This window comes from Centropristis striata, chromosome 22 (assembly GCF_030273125.1).
Source record: "Centropristis striata isolate RG_2023a ecotype Rhode Island chromosome 22, C.striata_1.0, whole genome shotgun sequence".
In the NCBI taxonomy this organism is placed as follows: Eukaryota; Metazoa; Chordata; class Actinopteri; order Perciformes; family Serranidae; genus Centropristis; species Centropristis striata.
Window position 1 is genome coordinate 457,501 of NC_081538.1, and position 10,000 is coordinate 467,500.

A 10,000-nucleotide genomic window follows, 5' to 3' on the forward strand; every position below is an offset into this window, starting at 1 on the left:
GCCTGATAAAGGGTTAAATTCCAATTAGGCATTAGCGGGGGGAGCCACCAGGCGTGTCCCAGCATGCACCGGGGCAGGGAGGGGGTGTGTCTGGTTCCCAGGCTGTCAGTGGACAGATCAGAGAAATCATCATGTGCCTTCATTCTGTCTGACATGACAGGGAGGTATTTTACCTGTTTTCAGAACCTGCAGCCAGCCGTGAACGCACCTCCAGCAGCGGAGAGGGGCTACTGCGCATGTGCGTGTTTGCTGTAATGAGTTGATGTGTGAGTGGCAGCAGGAGGTTCAGCAGGAGGTTCAGTGTGAGTTTTAAAGAGTAACAAAGGCTTCTCCTCCTGTTGGTGTTGTGGCATCATCATCATCATCCTCCACGCCCCAGACTCTACAGGCAGCGGAAGACGGAGGCTCGGCTTTCAAAATAAAAGCTTGGAGTTGCAAAAGTAGAATCCAGGACCATACGGTCTATGTTCAGGATCAAGGCTTTTTTTTTGATAGTTAGTGTGATGATCAATATCTAAATATCTTGCTACATAATCACATTTGTCTTTGTCTCAAGAAATGCATTTAATAAATATTAGGCGTCAGACAATGGAAGCAAAGAAATGCAGTTAAAAATTCTAGATGTGTCCTTTGTCAACTTATTTTAATTCAATACAGGTTTTGGGGGTGTGTGCATCACTAAATTACAGTTTTAAAGTATTTAAGAGCCTTTCAGTGGTTGTTCTTGAAGGGGTCATTGTGTCAAATATAGGTTTTGTGCTAAAATATTCCTAAATTAATTTGTATTTAATTCCAAATAGGAGGTTATTCTGCCTATGACCTGGACAAAGATTTAGAAAAAATGAATCAGGATCCGGTTTAATAAGCAAGGAAATTGCTTTGGAAAATTGGCACATAACATAAACATAATGTAGAGAAGAAATGTAATTAATAATAAAAACAAATTTTGAAATCAAAATCAAAATAGTAAAGCAAAAATAAAATAGACATAAATAGAAGATCAGAAGAAATGTACAGTATAGGCTACTATATCTGGTTATTAGATCAATTGTAATTGATCATTATTTGACTATTTCTGTTTTATTTGCATGTTTTTAACCTGTCTTACCTGACCTGAGCTAGCAAAGCTAGAAAGCTTTTTCATTTTCATTTTGTTGTCATAATCATCCTAATTTTATTTTTTTAAAATATATTTTTACAGTATTAGGCTTTACATCATAATTTATTGGGGGACACCAAACGATTCTCTGTAAAATCAAATGTTCAGGCCCCCTCAAATTAAATCAGATTGTCCAACACATTTAATAATCTTGTCATGCAACTGCTGAACTGGTTCCTGGTGTCTTTTAAGGTACTGTGATTGTTGTATTATCATTTTAATTTGTTCTAAAATAAAACCTGAACAATAATAATAATAATAATAATAATGTTATTTTATTAATCTCCATGCATGTACAACAGTCTAAAAATGTCACTCCAACCTTTTTATTTAATTAATTTAGTTTTATTTCCCCCCACGTCTGAGGTCAGGAGGTCAAGTTTGTAACGCATGAGTAAGTGAATGTTTTATTTTGAAGGCTGTAACAGGAAGTTGCCGGCTGCATCCCGGGTAACTTTACACCTGAGTCTCAGTGAGAGGCACCGGGCAGTGCGGTAGCTCGGTGAGAGGTGGAGAGGACAGCGGGACTCGGAGCTTCTTCTGGCGGCGTTCAGGGCTTCACCTCCCGGCTTCATACAGCTGGAGCTCCGGAGCTTCTGACCGGAAGGAGGACTTTACTTCTTTGTTTTTCATTGTTTGGTTTAAAAGCTGCAGGGTTTCTCTTTTACTTCACACTTAAGGGATTCTCTCCGGAGCCCGGTTCCTCCTGCTGCTGCGCTGTTTGCTCCGAGGTTCACCCGGGAGTCGCTGCACGGCAGCGGGCTGATAGAGGAGGAGGTCCAGGAGGAGGTACAGGAGGAGATCCAGGAGGAGGAGATCCAGGAGGAGATCACGGACCGAGGCTCCTCGGCACCAGGAGCAGTCTGCTGCATCAGTAACACCTTCCACCGTGCAGCAGCAGCAGCAGCAGCATGCAGCCAGAGGAGCTCTCCGGGCTGTGAAGGAGGAGGTCGCAGAGGAGGAGCACCTTTAGGATTTATGGGACATTTGTTGGATTTTTATCACCCCGTCGTTGCAAACTTGTGTCCGGGATGGGGAAGGAGCAGGAGCTGCTGGAAGCCGCCCGGACCGGGAATGTGGCCCTGGTGGAGAAGCTGCTGAGTGGGAAGAAGGGGCTCCTGGGGTCCGGGTCCGGCTCCATCCCGCTGCCCAACCTCCTCAGGTAAGAACCCGCTCAGATCCTCCTCATGACCGCTGCAGGGTCCGGGGAGCCCCGGGGGGATTCCTGGGGGGTTCCCATGCTGCAGGATCAGGCAGCTCCATCACAGGTCAATGCTCCAGAAATGAGCCGAGGAGGAAACACTTCAGGCAGCTGCAGTGTGAAATGCATAATATATATATTCAGTATTGTATCAGCAGCACATATGAAGGTTTTAAAGCTTTGTGCTGCATGCTGCATCACACAGGAGATGAAAGAAAGAAAGAAAGAAAGAAAGACAGAAAGCTTTGTGATGCAAAGTCAAGATAGTTGCATGAAGCGACTCTTTAATGGAGGCAGCATTGCTGCAGGATCAACAGACACCAGGCTCATAGTGTATCAGTGACAGAGTCTATTACAGGTTCGTCTCTCTGCTGCTGCTGCTGGTCTGCTGGCTGAGCACAGAAAGAACAGACAGTACCTTCAGCTTCACTCTGACAGCTGTCAGATGATGATTCCATGAAGGAGAGGCCAAAGAAAGTCATGATGCATGATGGATGCTAGAGTGTCTTCATGCATGTTTTCTGTGTGCAAAAGGGCACAAAAACCATCATGTGTTCCTTGTCTTTGTGTATTAATAGTCACTGTGCTGGTGTTCTTCTGTCATTGATCCTATAAGGACATCTCTGTGGTGCTGTGAAGGTATTCAGGAAGTTGGCTGCAGAATAACTTCTGTATTCATGAGCTTCTTTGTGCCAGAAGATAAACAATAAACAAACAAACAGGGATTTCCAAAAAAAGGTGGTGTGGATTTGGCTCAGATTGGCTGCTTGTTAAAAAAAACTAATTTCACTTGCGTCATCACCTCCAGGAATAGGGATGAGAGCAAAGTGAGGAATGTTCTTTGTTCTTTGTGTAACAGGTGGCAAAATGTTTGATTCCTCTCATGGATGGATTCTTTAACAGGAACAGATCCAGGTCTAAGACGTGTCAGGGCTCTGCTGGCCTTCCTCTGAATAATGTCAGTTAAAGAAACATGTAGAAACATGGAAGAGACGCAAAACAACCTCAAAGACATTTAAAACAACTGAGAGATGCAAAACAGCTGCAAAGATGCAAAATGACTAGAAAAGAGACACAAACTGACCGCCTGACACAAAACTATTATCAAGAAATGCAAAATGACAACAAAGAACCATAAAATGACGACAAGGAGACACAAAGAGACCAAAACAACTAGCAAGACACACAAAGAGACCAGAAAGAGACACAAGACGACTACAGAGCAATGCAACATGACAACAGAGACACAAAAAGATTACAAAGAAACATAAGAAGACTACAAAGAGTGCAAAGATGCAAAACAGCTGCAAAGAGACCACAAATAGATACACAACTACCTCTAAGGGATGCAAAATAATGACAAAGACACAAAAAGACTACAAAGAGACCTAGAAAACACAGCGTAGAGTACACAGCGATGCAAAGGGAACTAAAAAAATCCACGAAGAGATGAAAAAAGATGATGAAGAGATACAAAATGACCACAAAGGGAAAGAATAATTGCAAAGAGACACAAAAGAATACAAACAGACCAAAACAACTAGAAACAGTTGCAGAATGACAGCAGAGATACAAAATGACCACAAAGAGAAATAGTGATTGCAAAGAGACACAAAAACAGTACAAACAGACCGAAACCACAACAAACACTTGCAACAGTTGCAAAATGACTAAATGTCCAGATATAAAATAACCACGACAACTAGAATATGAAACCACTGTGAAGCGTATCTTGTCTAGAGGAGGAGAAGTGGTCAGAGCCCAGAGAGTTTTAATCTGCTCATCATTACTTCAGATTTCACCTTGAAGCCCTGAGTCCTGAGTCAGCGTCCCTATAAACCAGCTAATGTCCCCGTTATCTCTCGTTATATCTGGTGACGTGTCTGCGTGGCTCAGCTCTCCATAACAAACATTAGAATCTTTACCAGGAATTAGCCAGCTTCCTTTTCTCTCAGACCACAAAGCTTCAGCCTGGCCGCGAGAACAACTGCTGCTGAGCTTCTTATTGTCTCTTATGGTCCGCCCTGCAGCCTCCCCGGCCCTGCTGAGGCTGAGCAGGTGATTAGGAGATGAAAGGAGGAGGCGTCTGGGAGGAGCAGCGCCTCCAGGAGGAGCAGCGCCTCCAGCAGAACGTCTCCTGGCCGGCTCAGGTGGCTCCATGGAGAGGAGGAGGCCGTACCAGGAGTTCATGAACTGGCTCTGGACTCCTGCAGGGCCTTCACTTCTCTAAAATACAGAAACCGCTTCATTTAAACATTAATTCAGTGGAAGTTGGCTTCAGTTTCTGACCAGCTTCCTCCTGCAAACAGAGGAAGCTACAACGCTTTGAGTAGTTCTGCAAACGTGCAACAGCTGCAATGAAAAATGTCTGTTTTTTCTGACATTAATGCAGCAGCTGATGATGATGATGATGATGATTTGTTCTAAAAGTTGACCTCAACCAGTGGTCAGTGGTTCCTACATGGCTCCTGTGGTTTACGTTGTTTACTGGTTAGTGATGTCCGTGTGTTTCTCTTCTCCTTTCCTCACATCGTTTCCTCTCTCAGATGATAAATGTTTAGGTGGGAAGAATCATTGAAGCAACTTGCACGCTGGAGCTTTTATTCTGTTGGTTCCCACAGAATCCTTCATAAAAAGAGAAGTAGGCTTGCTGTGTGATTACAAACTGCAGTTTGAGTGAGAAGTGTTTGATGGAACGCCATTAAGTGAGATTTGTGAACACCTGCAAAGCTACATGCTAACATGCTAAACTAATGTGGTGTACATGGTAAATATTAATATTAAATATTATAATAATATAAATAATAAATATTAGGCCTCATGCAGCTTCATTCTCTTCCATTTCTCTTAACTTCAGTCTCAACCATCCAAACCTGCTGTCATGCAGTTTGTTGAATGATAAATCCCACTTGATCAGAGTCATTTATTGGCCCAGGTAACCAGCCTGAAGCTCAGTAAGGACAGGTGTTTGACTCTATGCTAATACTCTGATACGTGTTCAAGAATGGGAAAAATGCCAACAAAGAACTTCAGCAGAAGTGAAATCAACAAACTGTTAAACATGATTTTCCAGAGCATCAGTGCTGCTGTTACAGGAGAAAACAAAAAACATCAGTCATTAAAACAACACTATTATATAATCTATTATATATAAGAACCAATTATATTTATATATATATTATGATTATATTATATTTATGTGGCGTTTTTATGTTCCTCAAATTTAAAAGTTGTGTTTCCTTGTCGGTCAAACAGTTTGTGGGCTGTGAAAAACGAGATGTTTCTCTTATCTGTGTAAGAGGTCTCGACACTCGACAATCATTTATAATATGTTTTTTTTCTTGAAGAGTAGAGAAAAAATAATAAAACTGCTGGCTAAACCCAGAAATCAATGCATACTAACAAAATAAGCAGAAATCCTTGATTTGAACAAAAAAAAGAAGAAAATCTGTTCATTTATCACTTTGTGCATGAGGCCTACAGAGAAGTGTCTGCAGGCTGAAGGACACGCCCACTTTGCCTCAGGACACGCCCCCTGAGAAAACTTCCTGTTTGTTGTAGTTATTTTAAACCAAAAACAACCTTTTTCACAACATCATCAGTAATACTGGTGCAGTGGTTGGACTCTGGCCTGCTGCTCTTCATGTTGCCAGCGTGGTTCTCTACGGTTCTCTACGGTTCTCCGTTTCCTCCCCCAGTCCAAAAACATGCACCTAGGTCTAATTGGTGACTCTAAATTGCCCGTAGGAGTGTATGAGAGCATGGTTGTCTGTCTCTATGTGTCTGCTGACCTGTCCAGGTTGCAACCAGAGCAGATAAACGGTGAAGGAGAATGAATGAATGATGTGAAACTACCTGCTGAGAATTAGCGCGTTAGCTTTTATCACACAAGGTTCACTTACTGGGAATGTTCTGCAGCTTTCAGCCTCATGGCCTTTATTGAATTTATTTTATTTGATAGGGACAATGCAGCTAGCATAGATACAGGACATGCATCTGATGTGCTGCATACAGAGATATAGCTTCAGCTAATTTAACTCCCGTCCCTAGTTGGGCTTTTACAACTACATACAAAATCACAATACTATAAAAATCCAATATACAATTACCCCATCTACAAAATAGAATAAAATTACAAACAATTACAATATACATTTACCCTGAGAAAAATAAAAATAAAATAAATAAACCCTGTATAAATATAGCTTAGAGTTTAAAATCATCATAAATCTATACAACAATAAGGAGAAAAGAAAGAAATAACAGAGAAAAAAAAAAAAAAAAATTAATCTGGCTGTAGAGTTGCTGAGTTGTCATAAGATGGTTTAGGTGTTACCAAATCAATAATCAATAGTTTTTACTGAGCATACAGACTGATACATCACTTTACTAGAATCGGTTCGTCGTCTGAAACGTTTGTCTGATGATGTTTGTTTGTCCTTCATGCTGTGAGTTTGTGTTGATATAAGAAGCTTAACTGAGAATATTCACCCAACTCTTCATTACTGTATGAATCTATAAACCCACATTCACAAACTGTAAACACTGTTGTGTAGTTTGTTTGCTTTGCACATTAAAATGTAATTAAACTTATTGAAGGACAGTGATTATTTACAGGACGCTGAATTAATTCAAAGCTCACTGAGGAGATTAAAGAACGACATGATAAAGGAGAGTGTTGGAATAAATGCAGCTTTTAGATAAATATACACTACCGGTCAAAAGTTTTAGAACACCCCAATTTTTCCAGTTTTTTATTGAAATTCAAGCAGTTCAAGTCAAATGAACAGCTTGAAAGGGTCCAAAGGTAAGTGGTGAACTGCCAGAGGTAAATAAAAAAAGGTAAGCTTAACCAAAACTGGAAAATAATGTACATTTCAGAATTATACAAGTAGGCCTTTTTCAGGGAACAAGAAATGGGTTAACAACTTAACTCTATGGAGTCTTGGGCTATTTTGTCCATTTTTGAATTCTTTTCATGTCTTTGTAAGTCATTTTGTGTCTTTTTTTGTCATTTTGTGTCTTTTTGGTCGTTTTGTGTCTTTTTTAGTCATTTTGTGTTTTTTTTTGGTCATTTTGTGTCTTTTTTTCACTTTCAAAACACTATCATGCTCAATAAAGAATTTTAAATGTTGCAAATGTGCATTAATTTCAGAGTACACTGAGACATTAAACTGCATCATTTTCAATTAAATTCTGGAAAAGTTGGTGTGTTCTAAAACTTTTGACCAGTAGTGTATATACAGTAGTTGAACTTCAGAATAAAAGTTTAAAAGCAGAATGACATGCAGCGTGGAGGGGGTCAGAGGTCAGACTGGTGCATCTGTTCATCGTGTTAATGTCTTCTGTGTTACACACACTGGGCTCTGACTGGGTCAGGACCATGAGGAGAGGTCTGTAAAACACACACACACACGTGTACATCTGTGTGTGTGTGTGTGTGTGTGTGTGAGTGACGCAGCTCCCTAACAGGAAGCTGTTTGTGATCAGATAGTGAGTCAGCAGGTCCGGCTGGAGGAGTGAGAGCAGCTTCATGTTGTGGGAATGATCTCTGGGAATCGATGCATAGTTTCCCATCTTAAGGCCTCTGAGCCGTCACAGCATTCCTGAGTCATGAGGTTCGTCTTTTCACTCAGAGAATCACTGAAACCACCAAGTGGGACATGAACATGAACTCACATAATATACTGTATCAGAGAAGATGATCCCATGTGATGGTAGGAAATCAATACTGGATGATGTCATTGCTGTTTAATGGGTCATATTGTCTTCTACAGCAGTAGTTCTCAACCTTTTTGAGTCGCGACCCCCAAATCTAACATCATGTTGTCCGTGACCCCTGCAGTTTTGGACAAATAATGAAGCAGACAACAACTAAAACATCTCTCTGTCTGTGCATTTATATATATTTTTTTATATTTTATTGTTCCTTTTAATCTAAGTCCTTTGCTATCAGTTTAAAGGTCCATTCTGACCTCCTGAGTGTGTAACAGTCAGCTTCAAGCCAGAGACTCCTTGGAAAGTAACAACTTGATACTTTGGGATTTGTCAGAAAAGACACAAAATGACCCAAAAAAGAATCAAATTGACCAAAAAATTACATGAAATTAAGCAAAAAGGGACTCAAATTGACCACAAAATGACACAAAAATTACATAAAATTTAGGAAAAAAATGACTCAAATTGACCACAAAAACTGACCAACAAAAGACACAAATTGACAAAAAAAAGACACAAAATGACCCAAAAACGGAAACAAAATGACTGTAAAAGACACAAATTGACCACAAAATGACCAAAAAAGACAAAAAATGACCAAAAAAGACACAAAATGACCAAAAAAAGACACAAAATGACCAAAAAAGACACAAAATTACCAAAAAAAGACACAAAATGACCAAAAAAAGACACAAAATGACCAAAAAAGACACAAAATGACCAAAAAAGACACAAAATTACCAAAAAAAGACACAAAATTACCAAAAAAGACACAAAATTACCAAAAAAAGACACAAAATTACCAAAAAAGACACAAAATTACCAAAAAAAGACACAGAATTACCCAAAAAGACACAAAATTACCAAAAAAAGACATTAACTGACCAAAAAGACTAAAACACATTAACACATGAACACATTAACACAGTGGAGACAGAGCTGACTTCCAAAATGATTTGACGACCCCCAGAAATCATCTCGAGACCCTAATTGGGGTCGGGACCCCCAGGTTGAGAATAGCTGTTAGATGACCATCCTGTACATGGTGACTGTGTGTTCAGATCTCTGTGCTGGAAACAAACAGAACATTTCTCTAAAACGCTCTGACATCGTTCTCCACTCATCAGATATTAGTCACAGATGATGATGATGATGATGATGATGATGATGATGATGATGCTCTGGGATCCATCCAGTAGCTGTGATTGTGTTTAAATGATGGAAATATTCTCAGTGAAGCGTTCATATTCAGAAGAACCACAGAGACTCATTGACTCACAGCAGCAGCAACCCAAACACATCCAGTATTTTAATTAGCTTAATATTCATAATTAGTTACAAATATTGCACAAGCTGTCAGGAAAAAAAACCAAACAAGAATTTGGATAGTTTGTAAGGTTAAATGTACTGTTGGATACTCCTGTTAGTACAGCAGCAGGAAGCAGGAAAGTATCATTTTCCTGTAAGCTGCTTTACATCCAGAGATATTAACAGTGAATATGATTCCATGAGGACAGCGTGACATCATCTGTGGTCCAGAGGAGACCAGGATAGAGGAGACGAGGATAAAGGAGACGAGGATAGAGGAGACGAGGATAGAGGAGACCAGGATAGAGGAGACGAGGATAAAGGAGACGAGGATAGAGGAGACCAGGATAGAGGAGACCAGGATAGAGGAGACCAGGATAGAGGAGACCAGGATAGAGGAGACGAGGATAGAGGAGACGAGGATAGAGGAGACGAGGATAGAGGAGACCAGGATAGAGGAGACCAGGATAGAGGAGACCAGGATAGAGGAGACGAGGATAGAGGAGACGAGGATAGAGGAGACCAGGATAGAGGAGACCAGGATAGAGGAGACGAGGATAGAGGAGACGAGGATAGAGGAGACGAGGATAGAGGAGACCAGGATAGAGGAGACG

The 10,000-nt window shown here is 40.5% G+C and overlaps 1 protein-coding gene across 1 annotated transcript in view; it reads left to right on the forward strand.

Annotated features, from left to right (window-relative positions):
• The first annotated feature begins 1,647 nt into the window (after positions 1-1,647).
• The window catches only part of LOC131960515 (ankyrin repeat and sterile alpha motif domain-containing protein 1B-like), a 118,625-nt gene continuing 110,272 nt past the window's right edge, over positions 1,648-10,000 (forward strand). Inside the window, exon 1 of the mRNA XM_059325751.1 lies at positions 1,648-2,321. Within this exon, the coding sequence (XP_059181734.1) occupies positions 2,191-2,321 (131 nt within the window). The 5' untranslated portion in view covers positions 1,648-2,190. The remainder of the gene's footprint in view (positions 2,322-10,000) is intronic.